Source organism: Protopterus annectens, chromosome 1.part0, assembly GCF_019279795.1.
Source record: "Protopterus annectens isolate FY-2018-M chromosome 1.part0, PAN1.0, whole genome shotgun sequence".
In the NCBI taxonomy this organism is placed as follows: Eukaryota; Metazoa; Chordata; order Ceratodontiformes; family Protopteridae; genus Protopterus; species Protopterus annectens.
This window is the reverse complement of record NC_056725.1, coordinates 1,858,986,368-1,859,009,801: the sequence shown is the minus strand read 5'-3', so window position 1 is coordinate 1,859,009,801 and position 23,434 is coordinate 1,858,986,368. Positions and strand designations below refer to the sequence as shown.

Genomic DNA, 23,434 nt, shown 5'->3' with positions numbered 1-23,434 from the left:
GTCTTTGGGATGTAGGAGGAAACTGGAGCACCTGGAGGAAACCCACGCAACCACAGGGAGGACATGCAGACTCCGCACAAAAGGCACCCCAGCTGAGGATCGAACCAGAGAACCTCTTGCTGTGAGGCGACAACGCTAACCACTGCACCACGTGGCCACCCATATGACACTGACAATTATGAGACTGACAATTTAAAATTCCAAAATTCAAAGTTGCAGAAGTATACACTTCTATCTATAATTTTCTAATCCTTATTAGAAAGAGCAGAATTGGAATTAAGTGATTGGCAGCAGAGGATTCAACTAAGGCTAAAGCTGCTGCGTCAGGTTGGAGACTAGTGCATAAAAACTTAAAAGACTGAGGAACTTTATACCTCCCATCTGCCTTTTTAGGGACAGCTGGCTGACTACCAGAAAAACTGCAGGCAGTAAGACACACATCCTAAAAAAACAAGTAATCTCCGTGGTATCCCCAAAGTCTCAAAACAACCCACTACACAATTATAGTGGGTCCACAAACAAAACAGTGTAAGAAACTTCTCTGTGTGGAAGATTTTCAGTCCATATATCTCTAGTTAATCACTACTGTAGTGGTGGTGCTGTGGTAGCGTTGTCGCCTCACAGTTAGACGTTGCCCGTTCGATTCTCAGTTAGAGCGTCTTCTGTGTGGCGACATGCGTGAATGGGCGTTCCTTTGTTGAAGGTTGTGCGTTAGGCCCGGCAAGCCAGCACGTAAAAATCTACTGCCAATCATTAGCGGACCGGAGTTCTGCTGTGGCGACCCCTAACCGGGAAAAGCCGAAAGACACAACATATCTCTAGTTAATCACTGTATATTAATCAGACCAGACAATAGTAGTAGAAGTAGCGTACTTAAACTCATCTTAAGTAAAATAAATAAATAAAATAAAAAATCTATAACTGTACAGAATATTACTAAGTATTCGAAAGTAATCCAAGCAAAACAAGTAAGTCTGTTTCCAGTTGAAAACCCTTTATTAAGTACACAGACAAGCGATCCAAGTAAAACAAAAATAGAGCAATAGTTTCCTCACAAGCTTTCTAAAGATATATATATATATATATATATATATATATATATATATATTTTTTATCAGACAAGGGAGTGGTTTATTGTGCTGTAAATCAAAGAGTTACTGTTACACATGTTAAATTCACATCCCTTCCCCCATCAGTGTGACATTCAAGCCGGTCCTGCCCTACTTAGTTGCTGTCATAATAATATAACCCTTATGTACTTTATAATGAGGTGGTATCTCTTATTTAACCAGATTATTAAGTAGATTATTAAGTCTGTGATTTTAAACAAGCCAATTTACTACATGGTTGGAAATATATCAACCTTAGCCCATTTGGCAATCAAAAAATATATATACATATATACATATACACTTTGCACGTAATAAAACAAGTGTAAAAATCATATTCTGTTTTCATAACCTATTGTTAATATATTGTTAACAAAGATTTTTATAGATCGTTTTTAGGGTTCTTGTACACAGACCTGAAGAAGTCTAGAAGGGCGAAAGCGATCTTTGTTAACAATATGTTAACAGGTTATGAAAACAGAATATGATTTTTACATGCAAAGTGCATATGTATATATTTATATTTTTTTGATTGCCAAATGGACTAAGGTTGATATATTTCCAGCCATGTAGTATATTGTCTTGAATAAAATCACAGACTTAATAATCTACTTAATAATCTGGTTAAATAAGAGGTACCACATCATTATAAATTTTATTTAAAGCACATAAGGGTTATTTATATTATTATGACAGCTACTACATAAGGCAGGACCAGCTCGAATGTCACACTGATGGGGGAAGGGATGTGAATTTAATGTGTACCAATAACACTGTTTTACAGCACAATAAACCACTCCCTTGCCTGATAAAAGTATATATATATATATATATATATATATATATATATATATATATATATATATATTTAGAAAGCTTGCGAGGAAACTACTACTCTATTTTTGTTTTACTTGGATCGCTTGTCTGTGTACTTAATAAAGGATTTTCGACTGGAAACAGACTGCCTGCCCTACTTGGATTACTTTCAAATACTTAGTAATATTGTACAATTACATTTTTTTTTCTTGAGACGAGTTTAAGTTTGCTACTTCTACTACAATTGTCTGATCTGATTAATATATAGTGATTAACTAGAGATATATGGACTGAAAATCTTCCACACAGAGAAGTTTCTTACACTGTTTTGTAAAATACACATCCTCTAATGCAGAGGGTAGAGGAAGAATGGGTGGAGGTTTTGGAAAGTTCTTCTGTAACAACTCATAGTATTTTTGAGGGACTGAGAAACCTCAATGTTCTCTCATTGTAAACAATGGGACATAGTAATATTCTCACAGGAAGAGACCCCCCCCCCCCATAGGGAGAATGAGAAAGAGAGCTCTCTTCTGAGTCTGAATCAGAAATCTAATGGCAAAACCCTGAATCAGTCATTGCATCTTCTTGTTCAGATGGAAAATCTTGAATCATTTCAGGAAAGGAGGCCTCCCTCTTTCTTTTACCAGAAACTAAAAGACGGATTAATAACCTGAATCAAACTCTGAGCCAGTTGCAGTAAACTACTCCTATCTAAAACATTTGAGGAGGAGTAAATACACACTTGGTTTTCTTTTTCTTTTTGACAGGAAATATGTAGCCAGGCATGTTACTAATGGCAGCCACTGCTTCCTCAGAGATGCTCAGCATTCTGACACAACACTGAAACCTTCACTGTTCCCTCTCCCAGTACTGACAACAGTGTTTCTCTCTTGCCCACTGAGGGGACCCCACCCAAAATGTGGCTAACCCCCAGTCCACAGTGGCTGTAGGTACTACATCAGAGGGATTTGGGGTAAAAGATGAGTGGTCTAAGGTACAACAAATGGCCACAGAAGAGTAACCCACCTAAGGCTGAGGCAATATGCTAGCCTACTGTGGTGGCAAAGGCTGTTTGCTTAATTTTTTCTTTTTGTGGCTGGAAGAAGGGCTGATCGTAGGAGTGAATCTGTTGGTCATGGTCAAGCTGAAAATGGTGATTCTTTCCTGGGGAAAACAATCAACAATGCCAGTAAAACTACCAGTCCACAAAAGTTACTTTTTTTTGGCAGCACAAACACAGTAAAAAGCACTTTCAAACACTATGGCAGCCCCACAGCCTTAAAATAAACATGATTCCTCCACAGAAAATAGTTTACCAGTTAGACAGTACTTCTTACCTACTACTAGATTCAATGACATCTGTTTCTGTTTAAGTTCTGACACTCTCTCTAACTTAGACTTTGTATGCTAACAAATCTTTGAGCTTTGTACTATACTAGTCTTTTTAACACATGTACACTTGTGTATTTTAAATAGTTTCTGCCAATTACAACTGTTGCTCTTCCTACCTTTGCTTGTTGGCTCATGGAGATAGTTTTTTGGGTCTATATCAGCATTTCGAAAATGTAAGAGGTCGAGTCACTAAATGTCGAAATAAAATGATCGACCTATTACAATTTCCAATGCCGATAAAAATAAATAAATAAATAAATAAAGGGTGTAGGCAGGGGGGCAAGCCCTCCTGCACCCCCACACCCCCGCTACTTAAATATACCAACTCTGAGACCCCATTACACTGAGGTAAATGGAAATCTCCCCTTACGGAGATTTCCGATTACCCGTTCGATGTTCTGCCCTTTCGGCATTCTCGATGCAACAATATCAAATTCGATATTGTCAAGATTCGAGATGCTGATAGGGACCCAGTTTTTTTACCTTCAAGTGAAGGTGAGTACCAACCGCTCCGTTCACCCTCTGCTTTGCTACGGGCTCACTCCACTCCTCTACCCCCATTTCCACCCACCCCCCCTCTTTCATTACACTTCCTACAACTCCATCCTCTTTCCACCTTGACTAATACCATACCTCATATCATTAACTACCACTTCCCCTCTCCTGCCACATATACTCCTGTAACACACTTTCCACCACCTCTTTTAGCATATACAACCAACTCCAATCCTTAAAATCCAATATGAGTCACTTACTAAGATTCTTATTTATCTCACTTGTCCTTACTATTTTACTACTATTATCCCTCTCCACCACCACACACTCCATATTAAAAACATCCACAAAGTACAGTTGTGTACCTACCATAAATGTAGATGTTCGAGTGTATTCACTGTTGCAGTCATTAAACTTGGGTTATCCTGCTGGCAGGCTACCCGCAGTCGGCCTGAATTCCAAAGTCCTGGTCCGGCGTCGGTTGCTGTCGCCTCTTCCCTGACGTCAGTGCGCCATGGCTATATAAGATGCAGCCGACGCCATTTTCTTCAGTTTTTCTTGCCCCAGATGTCAGGTGCCCCCAAAAGGATAGGCTAAAAATATTGTTTATAAAAAAGCATGCACTAACATAAACATTACCTTCATCTGCAAGCAAATACACCACATAGGTTGTATAGCGTAGAGAAGTACAGATAAGTCCCAGCAAAGAAAGGGGGATGGTGGGTGGGTAACCTGGACTGCAACAGTGAATACACTCGAACATCTACATTTATGGTAGGTATACAACTGTACTATGTTCATCGTGTTTCACTGTTGCAGTCATTACACTTGAATCCCAAAGCTGAGGTTGGGTGGCTGAGTCTAAATAGAATTAGGAGTGGCTATAAGGCCCTGCAGAAAGTACAGTTGTGTACACCTACCATAAATGTAGATGTTCGAGTGTCTTCACTGTTGCAGTCATAACTGTAGGGTGCTCCTGCCGGCAGGCAGCCCGAGGTCGGCCAGAATCCCAAAGTCTGGGTCCGGCGTCGGCTGTATAGGCTAGTACCCTGGTACATAGCCCTCAGCCGACGCCATCTTCTCCAGCCTTTCTTGCCCTAGATGTCAGAAGTCCCCAACAAACCAAAAATGAATCCAACAAGGAAACACAAATACACCACAAAAAGGAAAAGAGGGATAGGAGGGAAAGCCCGACTGCAACAGTGAAGACACTCGAACATCTACATTTATGGTAGGTGTACACAACTGTACTATGTTCTTCGTGTTTCACTGTTGCAGTCATAACTGTAGGGTGGAATCCCAAAGCAGTGTAAAGGGGAGGAGGCTTTAGATAGAAGAAGGGGAGGCAAGAATACCCTGCAAGACAGCAGAGGCAAAGCCTGCCCTGGACTTAGAAAACAAGGGGAGATTGTAGTGCTTGGAAAAAGTATGCACAGAACTTCAAGTGGCAGCTTCCAAGATATCCTTGGTAGGGACTCCTCTGAGGAAAGCTGTAGAAGTGGCAGCTGCTCTAGTAGAGTGACTTCTAATGGTACCTGGAAACTGTTTCCCATGATGAGTGTAACAAAATCTGATTCCATAAGCAATCCATTTGGAAATAGTTTGTTTAGAAATAGGTTTTCCAAGAGAACTAGAGGCAAAGGAAACAAACAATTGGTTAGACTTTCTGAAATCTTTAGTCTTGTCCAGGTAAAATCGTAACTGTCTGTGCACATCTAATGAATGCAAAATCCTTGCGGCTTTGTTTTGAGGATTTGGAAAGAAAGTAGGAAGGTGAATTGTCTGATTTAAAGCCACTTTCAAATCACTTTAGGCATGAAAGTAGGATTGGTCCTCAAGGATACTCTGTCCTGATGGAAAATAAGGTATGGTTCCACAGCCATGAGAGCTTGCAACTCTGAGACCCTTCTGGCAGAGGTCAATGCTAACAAAAGAACAGTCTTCCAGGATAGAAACTTAATATCTGAAGATGCAGCAGGCTCAAAAGGAGGCAAAGTAAGTTTTTCTAAAACATAATTAAGATCCCAGGCAGGGACAGGAGGGGTCCTTGGAGGCCAAATTTTAGCCCCTCTCAAGAACTGCTTCACCAAAGGATGAGAAAAACAGGAGGATCAGAACTGAAATGCAGAGATAGCAGAAGCATGAATCTTAATGGAAGAAAAGGAAAGTCCTTTAGATAAAAGTTCAAAGGTAAAGCAAAATAGAAGAGAGATCAGGTACCTGAGGATCAGAACCTCGGTCCTGCATCCAAATAGAAAACCTCTTCCATTTAGAGGCATAGGATTTCCTAGTGCTAGGCCGTCTAGCTTCCAAAAGAACATCCAAAACTTGTTTGGGAAGACTAGAAGGAATCAAACTCCTTTGAAGAGCCAAGCTGCCAGGCAAAGGGTCTTGAGATTGGAATGTAGTAACTGACCCTGATGCTGGGACAGAAGCGAAGGGTTCAGTGGGAGAATCCAAGGAGGCCCCGAGAACAGGAGCTTTAAAGTTGGATACCAAAACTGTCGAGGCCAATTTGGAGCAATCAAGATGAGGAACTTGGGCTTGTCCTGTTTTATTTTCAGTAATACCCGAGGTAGTAGAGGAAGAGGAGGGAAGGCATATGCTGAAAGGCTTCTCCAGCTGAAGGACAGGGCATCCACTCTCCAAGCTGCATTGTGGAAGGACATGGTGCAAAAGCGAGGCAGCTGATGATTGAGATGGGATGCAAACAGATCTATCTGGGGACATCCCCAAACTGCAGTAATCCTGTTGAACAAGTTGGTGTCTAGCATCCATTCGTGAGGATCTGAAATGTTTCTGCTCAGGCTGTCTGCTAAGAGATTCTGTTTCCCTGGAATGAATTGAGCCTGGAGATGTAGATTCAAATTTAGAGCTGTGTCCCATAAACCCATAGCTAGTCTGCAAAGGGGGTATGAATGAGAACCCCCCTGCTTGTTGATGTACCGCATGACCGTGGTGTTGTCTGTGCGAATTAGCAGAGGGCCTGGTTGTAGAAGATTCTTGAAGGCTAGAAGGGCGTTTTGGACTGCCAACATTTCCTTCAGATTGATGTGCCAGTGAAGATGGTCCTTTGTCCAGGTTCCCTGCTGGCAATTGTCTAGAAAGTGTGCTCCCCAAGCATAATCCGAGGCGTCCATGGTTAGGATTTGAGTAGGTTGAGGAAGACGAAAAGGTTTTCCTACGTTTGAAGTGCATGCCCCGGACCACCAGAGGAACTCCTTCTGAAGGCAGGGGATCAGAGGAATCAGAATATCCAGATTGTGGTAATGCTGTGACCATACACTTTTCAGATACCATTGAAGCTTTCTCATGTGAAGCCTTGCGATTGGAATCAACAGAATGCAGGAAGCCATGTAGCCCAGAGCCTGCAGGAATTTCCTTGCAGTGAGCTGAGATAGAGTTGCCAAGGTGTTGAAAGTTGAAGCCAGCTGAATTTGTTTTTCTGGAGTGAGGAAGGCCCTTTGTAAGGTTGTATTTAAGAGGGCTCCCAAGAATACCATTTGTTGAGAAGGAATCAAATGTGACTTTTTTATGTTCACTGAGAATCCCAGTAGGAGGAGAAGACGTTGAACAAAGTCCAGATGTTGAAGCAGAAGATCTTTGCTGTCTGCCTGAATAAGGCAGTCATCCAAATAGGGGTAAATCTGGATCCCCTGAAGTCTGCAGTAAGCCACTACTGGTGCCAGGCACTTGGTGAAGACTCTGGGCGCAGTAGATAAACCAAAGGGCAGAACAGAGAATTGAAAGTGCCTCGAACCTGCCTTGAACCTGAGGAATTTCCTGCGTTCTTGTCTGATGGGAATATGTAAATAGGCTTCCTTTAAGTCCAATGTCACCATCCAGGCGTCCTGAGAGAGCATTGGAATTAGCTGTTGCAGAGTAAGCATCTTGAACTTTGGAATTTCCAAAAAGGTGTTTAACACAGAAAGGTCCAGAATAGGTCTCCAAGAGTTTTGTTTTCTGGGAACCAGAAACAGTCTTGAATAAAACCCTTTTCCCATTTCCGAGAGTGGAACAGGCTCTATGGCTCTCATAGCCAGAAGAGCATCCACTTGAGTTAAGGCCTCTGACCATTGAAGTTTTGGCAGATCTGGCCAACCGTGAGTCCTTGGCAAAGTGTGGAAGTGGAATTTGTAACCTTTTAAAATCACGTCCAATACCCATCTGTCCTGGGTAATATGAGTCCAATTTCTGTAAAAAAGAGACAGTTTTCCTCCGAGAGGGGCGTCCAGGTGAAGGGGTCCTGAAGCCCAACCGAGAGAGTCATTGAGTTTGCTTTCTTTGAGATTGGGATCTGTCTTCTCCCCTTCTAGGTGAAGAAGCAGTCCATTGTCTAGATCTGTAAGAGGCCTGGCCTTGACTCCGACCTCTGGAGCGCCTATATCTTCCCCTTTGAGGCCTGTCAGACGTGGGAAAGGACCAATTTTTAGAGGGCCAATTCCTGGAAAATCTAGGAGGCTGAACTTGCAAGAAATCTTTTACAGTCTGCATAGACTTTGCCTTTTCCTCCATCTTTTTAATAACTTCCTCAGCCTTAGATCCAAAAGAACATCTTGTTGAACAGGGGCATCTAATAACTTAGCCTTAACCTGTTCAGGCAAACTTTGTTCACGAAGCCAGGCATGTCTCCTAATAACAGTACCAGAGGCAGCAGCCCTGCAAGAAGCATCCAAAGCATCAAAACCACAATGTAAGCTATGCTTGTTAACCTGTTCAGTAGCATGCAAAACATCCTGAAGTTCCTTATCCTCTGCACAAGCAGGAAGGGAAGCAAGCTTTTGCTTTAAAACAGACAAAAGAAATTGCTGATATTTAAACATATGAAACTGGGCAATTTAAAGCCCTTACAGACAGGGTAGCAGAAGTATATACCTTTTTTTCCCCACCTGTCTAAAGCACGAGAATCCTTCTCAGAGGGAATAGGATTTTTAGAAGTAGCAACCTTAGCAGCCTTAGAGCCCTGAGAAATAGTTTCAGGATCCGCAGAAGCGTTTTTAAATAAAAATAAATGAGAGTCAGGAACCCTATAAAATCTATCAGGCTTAGAAGGAGCAGGAGACATGGAATCAGGATTCAAATTAGCCTCAGAAAAAGCATCATCTACAATGTCCAAAACAGGAGGGATAGCTAAAGGCCTATGCTGAGGAAGAAGAAGAAATTCTCTAAGCCTCTTCTTGGAAGCAGAATATTCCTGTCCTTCCCAATGAAAATGTTCCCTCATCTCATGCAGGGTTTCCCCAAAATAAAAATCCTCAGGCGGAGAGGCCGAGGGTAAAGAGTCCTCAGCATCCGAATCCTCATAAGGGGGAAAGGAATAGTCCTGATCTGAGGAAGAAACAGAAGATACAGAAGCCTGGTCAGAGGAATCCAGAGTAACATCCTGTTGAGGCCTTTTCTCAGGAGGGGGGTGAGAACCCCTAATCATTGTAAGCAAATCTTCAGCCATCCTCAATAATTGCTTTTGTGTCTTGGGAGTGGATTCAGAAGCAGCTTGAGCTGGAACTTTAGACTTAACAGGAGTCTTTGTCTTTGCCTTTGAAATAGTAATGTGAGTAGGCCTGAAAACCCCCTCAGAAGCCGGTACCTGCACAGCGGTTCCGGACCCATCTGAAGGAGCGACGTCTGAAGGTCCTGCAGCAGTTAAAATAGTGGGCCTTGATGGCTCCCCATGGGAGTCCATATCGGCCATCGGTTCAGAAGTGGCGGACGACAGGGGCTGCAAAAGCGCCTCACTGACGACAGCCGAACCGGACGCTGGCTCCAGCTGCAATGAGTCCTGTTTGGACCTCGGCGGCCTGTCTTTGTCTTTGCGCTTCTTTTGGACTCCGGTAGTGTCCGACGACATTCTATAATTGAAGCGTCTGCCAAAATAATTTAAAGCCCAATCGTACCTGCGCTTGATAGTACGAGAGTTGAACCTGGCACAGAACCGACAACAAGAAACGTCGTGGTCAGGGCCTAAGCAAAGTAGACAGTAAGAGTGGAAATCTTTATGAGGTATTTGTTGCCCACACGCTATACAATTATTAACTTTTTCTGACATCGGAGGAACAAGAAAAAGATTCCCCAACGGGGTACTTAGCTTTGAGAAGAGAAGTAAGAACTTCGGACCGACAACAACCAAATACGCTGTTCGATAATCGCCAACCAACGACTTGCGAGCTGCTTTCCACCGCATGGCAAGAAAGACTGGAGAAGATGGCGTCGGCTGAGGGCTATGTACCAGAGCGTACTGACGTCAGGGTACTAGTTTATACAGCCGACCGGACCCAGACTTTGGGATTCTGGCCGACCTCGGGCTGCCTGCCGGCAGGAGCACCCTACAGTTATGACTGCAACAGTGAAACACGAAGAACATCTGCAGTGACAAAGCCTGCTCTGGATTTAGAGTAAAGAGGTAAGTGGTAGTGCTTGGTAAACGTGTACACTGAAGTCCAAGTTGCAGCCTCCAAAATATCCTTGGTTGGTACTCCTCTGAGGAAGGCTGCTGAAGTGGCTGCTGCTCTGGTTGAATGTGGCCTAATGCCCTTAGGCACTGATTTGCCATGTTGTGAATTGCAGAAACAAATGCAGTGGCCTATCGATTTTGAAATAGTCTGCTTTGAGGTAGCCTTTCCTTATGATACTGCAGCATATGCCACTAAAAGTCTTTCTGAAAGCTTTAGTTTTGTCCAAGTAGAAGCGTAGCTGTCTGTCCAAACAATGCAGAAGTCTCTCCCCTTTATTCTGTGGGTTTGGATAAAAAAGTAGGCAAATGAATGGTTTGATTAAAAGCCACACTGGACACTACCTTAGGCATAAATGTTGGGTTCGTCCTTAGAGAAACCCTGTCCGGATGGAAAATAATAAAAAGGTTCCATAGCCATTAATGCCTGTAACTCTGAGACTCTTCTTGCTGAAGTTATTGCTAGGAGCAACGCTGTTTTCCATTATAAGAATTTTATCTCGGTTGCACTGGCTGGCTCAAAAGGAGGCAGTCTGAGCTTTTCCAAGACAAAATTGAGGTCCCATGTAGGTATCGGTGCTCTCCTTGGAGGTCTTATGTTTTTGGCCCCTCTGAGGTACTGCCTTAGCAGTGGATGTGAAAAAATAGGCAGTTCCGTATTGTAATGAGCTGAAATGGCAGAGGCATGGATCTTAATTGATGAGAAGGATAGGCCTTTGTCCAGCATCTCAGTTAGGTATTGTAAAATCTGAGGAATATTTGGAACAAGCGTGTCAATTCCTTGTGCCTGGTTCCAAGCACAGAATCTCTTCCATTTTTCTGCAGAAGACGTTCTGGTGCTGGGCCTCCTAAATAACATCCATAACTGCTTTAGAGAGAGGTGTGTTCTGAGTGGTTATATTATCCGCCATGCAGCCAGATTTAAGGTTGTGAGTTGGCTGTGCAGGATCTGATTGCTTTGTTGGGTCAGTAGATGAGGAATTTGAGGTAAAGTCCAGGCTGGGCCTTGAGACAAGCTCTTTAGGATTGGACACCAGTGCTGGTGTGGCCAGTCTGGAGCAATCAGTATAATTTTTGGCTTCTCTTGTCTGACCTTTAGGAGTACCTTGGGGAGGAGAGGCAGTGGAGGAGAGGCATATACTGTAAGGGTTTTCCAGCTGAATGATAGAGCATCCACCTTCCATGCTTGTTTGTGATAAGTCCTTGTGCAGAATCTCTGTAGTTGGCAGTTGTGAGGGGAGGCAAATAGATCTATGTCTGGTCATCCCCATTTCCTTGTTATCATGCTGAAGACTTATGGATCTAGTTTCCACTCGTGAGGGTCCATGAGGCTTCTGCTTAGTTCGTCTGCCAGAGTATTTGTCTTTCCTGGCAGGAATTGTGCTTGCAGGTGCACTTGATAAGTCAATGCTGTGTTCCACAAAGTCATGGCTTGCTGCAGAGGGGGTAGGAATGTGTGCCCCCTTGCTTGTTCATGTACCACATGACTGTAGTATTGTCCGTCTTTATCAACAGTTGTCCTGGATGGAGTAGGTCCTTGAAGGCTGTCAGGGCATTCTGTACAGCTAGCATCTCTTTTTGATTGAAATGAAGATGCATTTGGCTTGCGGGCCACGTGCCCTGAATACATTTTCCTGTCACGTGGGCCCCCCAGGCATAATCCGATGCATCTGTTGTTAGTGTCTGCCTGGCTGTGGGTAAAGTGAATGGCTGTCCCTTGTTGTGGTGACAGGCCAGTGCCCACCATCGAAACTCCTGTTGCAAGCAGGGAATGAGGGTAATTAATGTTTCCAGGCTGTGGCAATGTTCAGTCCAAACACTTTTTAGGTACCACTGTAGCTTCCTCATATGCAGTCTTGCATATAGAATTAGCAGAATGCAGGATGCCATGAAGCCTAAAGCCTGAAGAATTTTTCTTGCAGTTAACTGGGTCTTTGTTGCCATCTTTTCGAAGTAAGAAGTCAGTTGCCTTTGTTTGTCTGGCGTGAGATAAGCCATCTGGGCAGTTGTATTTAAGCTTGCACCCAGGGATATTATCTCTTAAGAGGGTACTAGTTTTGATTTATTTTCGTTGACTGTGTACCCTAGGCAAATTATTAATCTTTTTACAAACGCCAGATGCTTCAGTAGAATGTCCTTGCTCTCTGCTTGAATAAGGCAATCGTCCAAGTAGGGATATATTTGAATTCCTCTTTGTCTGCAAAATGCAACTACTGGTGCCAGACATTTTGTGAAGACCCTGGGCGCAGTAGATAAGCCAAAAGGCAGTGCAGAGAATTGGTAGTGCATTGAGCCAGCTATGAATCTGAGGTATCTTCAGCAAGATTGTCTGATTGGGACATGCAGGTATGCCTCTTTGATGTCCAAAGTTACAAGCCAAGCCTTCTTGCCCAGCATGGGCAGAAGCTGCTGCAGAGTCAACATTTTGAATTTTGGAACGTCCAGAAAAGTGTTTAGAATTGACAGGTCCAGTATTGGTCTCCAGGCTTTGTCCTTTCTGGGTACCAAGAAAATTCTTGAGTAAAATCCTTGTCCCTGCTCTTGCTGTGGTACTCGCTGAATAGCCCTCATGTCAATGAGAGATGAGATTTGCATTTGTGCCTCTGTCCATTGATTGTGTGGCAGGTCTGGCATACTTTTTTTCTTTGGAGGGGTGTGAAAGTGGAACCTGTAGCCCTGAGAAACTATATTCAAGAACCATTTGTCCTGGGAGATCATGTGCCAATTTAGTGAAAAAAGTGCTAGCTTTCCTCCTAAGGGTGCTGCCAAAAGAGAAGTGCTCGGCATTGGCACTGTTTCCTATAAGGCTGTGACTTGTCTTCTCTGCTTTTGGAGGTAGAAGCACCCCATTGTTTAGGCCTGTATGAGCCTTGGAGCTGAGATCTGCCTCTAGGGCATCTGTATCTGCCTCTTTGTGGCCTGTCTGACACTGGAAAGGACCAATTCTTAGAAGGCCAGTTCCTGCTAAATCTGGGTGGCTGAACCTGTAAAAAATCCTTTGCTGTCTGCATAGATTTCGCTTTATCCTCCATTTTCTTTAACACCTCTTCTGCCTTAACACCAAACAAAGTATCATGCTGTAATGGAGCATCCAATAACATGATCAGGCAGATTCTGTTCCTTTAACCAAGCATGTCTTCGAATGACAGAGCCTGTAACAGCGGCCTTGCAAGAGGCCTCCAGTGAATCAAAACCACATTGCAAAGTATGCTTTCCCACTTGCTCAGCCACATGCAATAAATCCTGTATTTCCATGTTTTCAGAACATTCAGAATTTGTCAACATTTTCTGTTTTAACAGTGACATTAAGTATTGCTGATATTTAAGCATATGAAACTGACAATTTAAAGCCCTTACAGCCAAGGTAGCAGAGGTGTAAACTTTTTTCCCCCATCTGTCCAGTGCTCTAGAATTCCTATCAGAGGGGACAGAGTTTTTTGCAGTGGAAGCCTTGACCTCTTTGGGACCCTGAGATATAGTTTCTGGGTCAGCAGCAGGGTTTTTATATAAAAATTTATGTGAATCTGGAACCATGTAGTACCTGTCTGGCTTAACGGGTGCAGGGGGTAAAGAGTCAGGAGACAGGCAGGACTCTGAAAATACATCATCTACAATGTCTACTACAGGTGGAATAGCAAGAGGTCTGTGCTGAGGCAGTAAAAGAAAATCTCTGAGCCTTTTCTTAGATTCTGAGTAAATTGGCTCTCCCAGTGAAAATGCTCCCTCATGGTATGCAGGGTTTCCCCAAAAGAATAGTCCTCAGGAGGAGAGGCTGAAGGGATAGATTCTTCAGCATCAGAATCCTCATAGGGAGGAAGACAGTATCCCTGTTCTGAAGAGGAGTCAGATGAAATGGAAACCTGATCAGAAGAATCATATTCAGTGTCTTGCCTAGGCCTCTCATCAGGAGGGGGATGGGAACCCCTGATCAAAGTAATTAGGTCTTCGGCCATTTTGAGCATCTGTTTCTTAGGCATGGAAGTCTGTCCAGGAGAATGCTGTACTTGTTTCTTTGTCTTTAAAGCTGTTTTAGTCTTTGCCTTGGATGCTGTTGGCTTGATATATAACTGTGTAGGTCTGAAAACACCCTCAGAAGCCGATGCCTGCTCAGCAGCTCCGGACCTATTTGAGGGAATAGTTTTCAAAGGTCCAATAGCTTGAGTATCCAGAGGCCTAGTTGTCTCCACGTGGGAGTCGGAAGCTGCCTGTGGCTCTGAGGTAGCGGGTGTCAGGGGCTCGAAAGGACCTCACTGAGAACTGGCGAACCAGTGACTGGCCTAGCGGAGGCTTCGTCGTCGGTTCTGGACCTCGGATGCCTGTCCTTTTCTTTTTCCTTGTGATTTTTATGAACTCTGGTCGTTGGCTGTTCCGACTGCATTATATAATTAAACCTTCGGCCAAAGTAATGAAAGGCAAAATCGTACCGACGCTTAATAGTGCGTTGGTTAAATCTAATACAAAACTGACAACTAGCAATATCGTGGTCAGGGCCTAGGCAAGGAATACAGTAAGAATGAAACTCCTTATGAGGTATTTGCTTCCCACAAGAAATACAATTGTTAACTTTTTCTGACATCGGTCTGGAGCAAGAAAAAAGTTTCCCCAATGGGGTACTTAGTTTTATTGAAGACTTCGGATCTGAAATTCGATTTAAAAAATCTCAGGAGTCGGTCGACCGGCACTTGCGAACTGCTTTTGCTTCCGGCACCTCGCGGCAAGGAAAACTGAAGAAAATGGCGTCAGCTGCATCTTATATATCCCTGGCGCACTGACGTCAGGGAAGAGGCGACAGCAACTGACGACGGACCAGGACTTTGGAATTCGGGCTGACTGCAGTTAGCCTGCCAGCAGGATAACCCAAGTGTAATGACTGCAACAGTGAAACACGGTGAACATCACTAGCTACACATTTACAACGTAATTTAAATAGTTACTCCAACATCTCACCATCCCTCTTAGTAAGCAATACTCTATATCTGGCCAAACGACAACTTTCCCCCACAAATACTACACTGAAATTAACACAACACTATCCACATATACCTTGGCTAAAATCACTCCAACCACAAACACTACTACATCTTCTCCTAGCGAGTATAGAACAGAGCACGACCACCACAGGATAATTAACAGGATCAAGTATTTATTATGACAAGCGCTTTCACGTGCAGCCCCAGCACGCTTCTTCAGATCTCGATACATATAACAAAAACAATTCTTTTATACCTTGCTCAATTATAACCAATTAATAAATTAAGCAATTAAACAATCAAATATCAGTAGAAGCTTAAAAACACTGACTCTAAAATACTGTCATAAGGCAGAAACAAGGCTGCCATTAAATGCATGTTAACTTCACATAACTTAATACAAACATTAAGTATATCAGGAAAAGTAGCCTTAATTTATCGAGACTCCTTAACAATAAATATTCATCCAAAACCTGTCCCCACTTTCAATAGTATGGAAATCCTAATAACATCCTTTCATATAAACCCTAATAAGCAACTCTGTACTGTTGCTATCTATATTCCTAACATTGCCCCAGGTCAAAACATCCCCCATTTGGAAGACTTGCTATGTTGGATTAACCAAAATATATCCCAAGAAACTATTATTCTAGGAGACACTAACATTAATTGGCAAAACCTATCCTCCAAAGCTCCTGCTATCAGCATTAACCTCCATAGTTTCACACAACTTGTCACAGAGCCTATGTGTGCTTTAAATACCCGAGCAGACTCTACAACAGATTGGATTCTAGTATCTTATCCCACTACTACTCCAATACCGGCACACTCCCAAACACTTTAAGTGACCACCTAACTGCTTACACCCGTAGAACCCAAATACAAACCCCCAAACCTCACACATACAAATCTACCAGGAACCTTGCCCACTTTGATCAAAACATATTTATCAATACCCTACAAGCTCAGAACTGGACCCCAATAACAATACTGCCTCTGGATAATGCTGTAGATTATTTCAATAACGTCTTTCTTAGCACATTAAATAGCTTAGCACCTCTTCGTATAAAACAAACAAAACCTAACCTTGTCCCCTGGCTTACAAAACAAACTAAACAAACCTTTCTGTCTAGAGACAAAGCCTGGAAAATATGGAAAAAAGCAGAACACAAGCAAATGAACAAAATTATAAACAACTTCGAAATACTGCAAAAAAACTTATAAGTGATAAGAAAACCTATTTCCCCTCACAACTATCCTCCCAAAGTAATAATCCAAAAAAAAATCTGGAAATCTGTATCCTCCCTTCTTAATCCTGGTAACATTCAAAATCCATCACCCTCTCCCAACAAAGACCCTCACCAGATGGCTCAAATATTTAACACCCATTTCACTGACACCATTCAAGGATTCATCTACAAAAAGCAATCATAACTCCCAAAATATCACACAAATAGACCCCATATCTACCTCTATACACACTATGGTTTCCTCTAACAATTATCCACCCATCCTCCTTTCTCACTACAACCAGTATCTACATCCCTAATTCTAAATCTGCTAACCAAACTAAAGCCCGGCTCACTCTCCGCTGATAACTTACCACCTGCATACTTACAACTTGCTGCCAAAGCTACAGCTTACCCTGTAAGTATTCTTATTAATTGTTCAATCTCTGAATCTTATGTCTCCCAACTGTGGAAAAAGTCTATTATAACTTCACTACACAAAGGTGGTAATACACACGATCTCTCAAATTACCGACCAATCTCCATTCTCTCCCCGCTATCAAAAATCCTAGAAAAATGCATACAATCCCAACTACTAAATCACCACATTAACAACAACCTGCTAGCTCCCATACAACATGGATTCCACCCGGGACATAGCACAACCACAGCTTTAATCTCTTTCACTGATACTGTGAATAAAGCTCTTGATGCTGGCCTATCAACTTCAGTACTCCTTTTAGACCTATCAAAGGCTTTCGACATAGTATCACACCCTAAGTTATTAAAATATTTAGAAAAACTTGGATGCTCTCTAAGTGTTTTAACCCGGTTTTCCTTCTACCTAAATGATAGACAGCAATCAGTTAGATGGCAAAACCAACAATCAGAGTATCTAGCAAATAACACAAGAGTCCTACAAGGATCCATTTTAGGACCACTACTCTTAATATATTCATTAATGATCTTAATAAAGCCTCCCAAGAAAGCATATCAATTCAATATGCAGATGATTCAACTATCATCTCATCCTCCAACAAGTTCGCTAACCTCCAGAAGATCACCCAAGATGCATTCACATCCATTGAAACCTGGCTAAATGATGGTCAATTAATGCTGAACCCCCAAAAAACTAAATTGTTACTAATGTCATCAAAACCTCCAGCTGCAGAATTCAAGATTTTTTCACTTAACAATACAGAAATAGAACAGGTGCTATCTGCAAAACTTTTAGGAATCACTACTGATAAACTCTCTTTTGAACAACACATTCTCAATACAGTAAATAAAATGCATTTCAAACTTTGCAAACTATAACGACATAAACTCTACCTAGATAAACAAACTAAGATAAAACTAGCAAACGCTTTGCTTATCCCATCCCTCTTGGATGGAAGGCCAATTTCAACTAACCTTCATACATCCCTCAGTAATAAGCTGCAATCTTGCTACTACAAGATAGCAAAATTCACCTCTAACATGCCCAACCGCTCACACCACTGCAAAGCTATCTCAAACCTGTCCTGGCTTGAATTTCACCACTATCTCTATTATACTCAATTAACACTTGCTCATAAGCTAATTTTCAAACCTGATAGCTGTCTTGCACTCTTGTCTATCTTACACACATACGCCCCAACTAGAACCCTCCGGTCTTCAGAAATGACACTTTTAAATGTATCTAAACCCAACAATGCCTATATTCCTACAACACTGACAAACTATGGAATAGGGTCCCCTCATACATTACTCAACTTGACTCCCTAATAGCCTTTAAAGCTGCACTAAAAATACACTATTTAAATAATCCCAGCTATACCTGTGAAATACAGTGTAAGCCCCCTTAACGTCACACACTTAACTACTCAGATCCTACTCTTTAACCCTCTGTTATATCATTTTCTTCCTCTTCTATATGATTTTCTCCTAACTACAATATGTGCAATTTACTAATGATTATGATTACTGTCTTGTGATTGAAAGCATGTTATTATGTATCCATACAGTTTGATAATTATGTATTAACTATATGCCACTACTCCCCACTCTATGCTAATGTAATCTCTTTCACCTTGTATTTTTTCTGTACAATATTTGATTATCTGTGGAGCTTTTCTCCCCGGGCCTCCACTGAAAATGGGTTTTTGACCCAGTGGACTTTCCTGGTCAACAATTGTCAATAAATAAATAATATATAAATAAATAATTTAAACTGACAGAAACGAGTGCTCTGCTTAAACGTATCTTACAGTCTCGCGACAATCTGTTAAAACACAACACTCCTAGCTTCAGTAAAAAAATAAGAAAATGGACCAGCTAAGGAAAGCACAAGCCGGCCATAGATCCTCAAAAGCCTCAGAGGAGCGTACTGTTTGCTGGCGGTAAAGCTCTGAAGGGCTTTTTGCCCGTACTCATCTTTTAGTCAGCTCAGCTTGACCTGCTTGACAGTTTGGGCACACAGAAGGTGCCCTGAAGCTTCCAGGCCAGCTGTTCTTGGCAGGATATAAGCCATATAGCTAAACCTACTGCAGCAGTGATCAATATGAAGAACATCACTAAATTCTAGTTCAGAGTGATATGAATTTAAGTGTCTCATTTCTTACTATGTCTGACACAGGTTTAAGATCAGTGCACAATAAGTCAAGTAAATTTTAGGCCATGGTGGGAAAAGAGCTCAATTGTGTACAGGTACTTAACAGGTCAAGTCTACAAATTCAGTCTTGAAGTGGGAAATCGCTAAATATGTGTTCCATTGGTTCCCTATGACAATGTTGCGGACGCAGTTTGTCGAATGCATCTTCATTGAACCAAAAAGCGTGAAAAGGCAAAACAGCGAAGCAGCTTTTCAGCGATTTTTTTTTTCCGTGGGAAAGAATTTGCTTGGCCGCTTTAGTTACTTTGCCATTTTCGGCACTGTAGTGCTATCTTGGAATTGGTATATTTAAGTAGGGGGTATGGGGGGCTTTGCCCCCCACATTATGTAATGTTTTAAAGCTTTTTTTATTTTTTTTTATTTTATTTCAGAACAGCGATTTTTTTCCCTTGAAAAAAAATAGCTGTTCTGAGGTTTCGACATTGTAAGCTTTCGCTTACATGGGGTCGATTATGTGTCACTCGCTGTTGTGAGCGTGCGATATCATAATCTAGACCCGTCCCATCTATATGTGAATAATGAAAGTCACCCAATAGAGTGTAAGGGCAGTAATTTAAGTCTGCTAGACTGTTTAGAAAATCCATGTGCATTTTTCACTGTTCCTGTGGACAGACTGATAAAAAATTAGTTCTTAAAGGTTTAAGGGAGATCAGTACTTCTAAAAACATGGTTTCAAATTTCTGCTGAACACTCAATCTCACCATTAAGGAACGCACACAGAATATTGCACTTTCAGCTCCAATCTTAGCAGTTTTAAGACATTTCCATTCCCCATAACATGATATGAATATTTCTATGGAGTACCATGGTTCATTTATGACAATCATATCCCCAGATATCAGAACAGATTACAGAGATAATTTTCAGGCCGTTTGTTCAGATTTACTGCATTAGTGTCATGTAGTGTAGTTTAGTCTAAAAATTAGATAATAAAGTGTCTTTTTGCTGACTCAGTTGTCACTTACAAATAAATAAATAAATAAATAATACCAATATCTTTTTAGTAAAGCAAAAAAGAATCAAATTCAAATTCAGTTTCAGAAAACATAATTTTTTTTCTCTTAGATTATTTTCACTACATGCAAGGACGGGGGCTTAGAATCCCTTCAAGATGGAGAAAGAAATGAAATATCAAATGTCTAAATATTACCAATGGTCCCAGATTAAATAAAAATATAAATTAATTTTAAAACTGGAGAGTTTTTAAGATCTGTGATTAGCTGCATCTTTCATCACGACCATCTGTAACTGGACAGTGTGTATCATGTGCTTTTTTTTCAATTTAATGTGATTAATTGTGCAACAATTGCAGCAACATTCTGAAGAAGGCTCTCGGTAGTTTGGGACAAAAGTTCTGAATAAATTTGCCATGTAACAGCTTTGTAAAAAGCCCACAAGCAAGAGGCAGGATAGCGGCATGACTTAATAGCATCAGTGGTATTTGTCTGATGACAAGTGGTTCAATCCATGCACACTAAAATGAGGAATTTACTAAATTCCTGTTTCCAGCCATCATATATGCTAAATGCAGTAATACAGGAAAAAACTTACCGGCATGAAATATACAATTCCATTAAGTCTTGTAAGAGCAATGTAAGGAAGCAACTGAGATGACAGTAAGTTTTCTTTTATAACAGACAGGTACCCAATATGTACTTACAGATATCTTTCTCTGAGAGCAAGAATTTTTCTGATGCTTCTCCAAGCCCATTTCTGGAAGTTATCTTCACATTCAGAGGTGAAAACAACACGAAATCCATCTCTGTCATATTTTCTGTAAGATTGCTGCAACTTTTCAATGAAGACCTAAAAATTGCAGAAACAAGCAATGAAAATTGTCTAGACCACCTTCTTCAGAAATGCCAATACCTATTCAAGGAGCATCTGTGGGCTAATACACATCCACACTAATATTTTGCTGTCAACAATTGGATCTAAAATGTAGGCTACGACCTTTAACAGTATTAAAAATGCACTTTCTTTGAAAACTGCAATTTCCACTGTAAATATTACTGCCAAGCAGTTAAGAAGCTATTAAACCCAACACATGGACAGCCTAAGCAATTGTGACCTCAGGTTCCCGGCAGCAGCTGGTTACAACAGTAAACTGCAAGCAAGTACTGTTTAACAAGTCTGATTGTTGCATTACCTAAGAATTTTACATTTCAAGTTAAATGTGTATAGTTTGCTAGCATTTTCTGGTAACTGGTCCTTTGTTTATGTTATGAATTACTATCCTATGACTTCAGCAGAAAAAACAGCCTCATAATTATAATACTTTGGCCTCATATGACATAATTAATGAAACAGAACTTCATTAACTCGGATTGATGCTACATGAAAGCGATTCTGCTCCCTTAATTACAGTATAAAAGTTTTAAACATTTAAAAACATTTAGGTAAAAAACGTATTTATGTTTTTTCAAATATGAAAGTCACACTGATGCATTTCTCAGCAAAACTGTACATATAATCCTTGGAGGGGGGTGTTTTGTACATGTTGTTGTTGTGTCTTTCGGCTTTTCCTGGTTAGGGGTCGCCACAGCGGAATTCCGGTCCGCTAATGATTGGCAATATATTTTTACGTGCCGAGTTGCCGGCCCTGACGCACAACCTTCAACAAAGGTACATCCATTCATGTATGTCTCCACACAGAAGACGCTCTAGCTGAGAATCGAACAGGACAATGTCTTACTGTGAGGCGACAACGCTACCACAGCACCACATTCGCTAGAAAAAGGCAGTGAAAAACACAGCAACCTAAAGCCGTGTAGGTAGTGCTAAACGGCACTAAATGCAAACAGCTGCTTCAGAGCTGCAGATACATGATCATTTTAAGAAGTCTTTAAGTCTTTTACTTGGTACAAAATGTGTTAGTGCTCCTGTACTGATCTTTACAAAAAAGAAAAAGAGTATGTTAATGTCAAACAGTTTGCTGCAGGTTGTATCAAAAGTTGAAATGCTCTACTTGTTATAACTGCATGTTACAACAAACATTTTGCTACAAAATATAAATGCATGTGTTGGGTGCAACTGTTCCTCCTGTGTTGGTAAAAAAAGGTCTGCAAATGAACCAGGAAATGCATTAAAAAGAAATGTTTATATCAAAATCAGTATTTTTTTATTAAGTGGCTATCTTATCACAGCCTACACTTCCTGCCACTTGAAATGCATCAACAGACGCATACATCAAATTAGAAGGAAAATAGATCTGTTAACACTGTAACACTGAGAAAGGAAAAGCCCGGTATAAATCCTTGCAGCAAACATTGCCTAAGCTGCAGTCAGATTTACAAAGTTCACAGCATCCTACCTTTGCTGCATCTGATCTGAGGCAACAGCAGATGCAAACACTTGCAGCAAAGCCAGTAAACCTCTTCCTACAGGCCAGACTCCAGCAGCATCCCCTGCATGGTGCTTGTACATACAGCCAGCCACACCATGCAGCAAGATCCAATCTACCTAAGCTTATGGACAAATAGCAATAAACGCCTGTGGTGCACGAAGTGCAGAACACTGCCAAGTGTCTCATACTGTGGCCTGTGCTGCTCACCCTACTATTAGGGACTGCAGACTCTTGCTTTTGTCTCTCTCCTCCAGCCTCCACACAATCATACCAGATCACTAATTACACAGAGATGAAACCCATCCACCTCCCATTACACGAACAAAGAGGCTCTCCCCCATGACCATCCCAGACACAGACTGAAAATATCTTCAACAAATTCAGTGTCCTGGGTCCTCTCACTATTTCTGCCACCCCACACATACCTCTGATCTTCTCCATATGGTCATGAAACAGTCAGCTGACAACAGCCCAACAATGATTTCTCAGTCAGCATGTACACTTGCTCCTTCATAGCTAGCAGTTAGTATCAAGCTGTGGTAGCAAGAAGAGGAGTTTGCTAGTCATGTACACTCTTAGCATACTGGAAATGCTCTAATGGGATTTCTATGGGAATGGTGAACAGCTAAATCAGGAGGAAGACAAAAGATGCCTGGTGAACATTTGCTGATATAATCTGTGTGATGGACTGCAGGAGACATGGCACTCAAATCCACGCTACAGCCCCAAATAACTATGTCAAGAGGGTGATTAGCCTTAACAGCTTATTGCACATGTGCACTACTGCCTTAGGTTAAGAACCACACCTATCACACCCTAATAAGATGTGCATTTTTATCACCATCATTATCATCATCAACCCCCCCCCCACTTTTTTCTTTTTTACATGGGGTTGGTGTGGTGTGTCAGCTGTTACCATTTCTTTCATTTCAATGCCACTCTCATTCCTTCTGTGATAGTCATGTTTGCCTCTTGC

General features: G+C 41.5%; 1 protein-coding gene across 1 annotated transcript in view; it reads right to left on the bottom strand.

The window, feature by feature from the left end:
- The window catches only part of LIFR (LIF receptor subunit alpha), a 1,345,198-nt gene that overhangs the window by 769,448 nt on the left and 552,316 nt on the right, over positions 1-23,434 (bottom strand). The window contains exon 5 of the mRNA XM_044076229.1: positions 20,773-20,918. Coding sequence (XP_043932164.1) covers positions 20,773-20,918 — 146 coding nt within the window. The remainder of the gene's footprint in view (positions 1-20,772; positions 20,919-23,434) is intronic.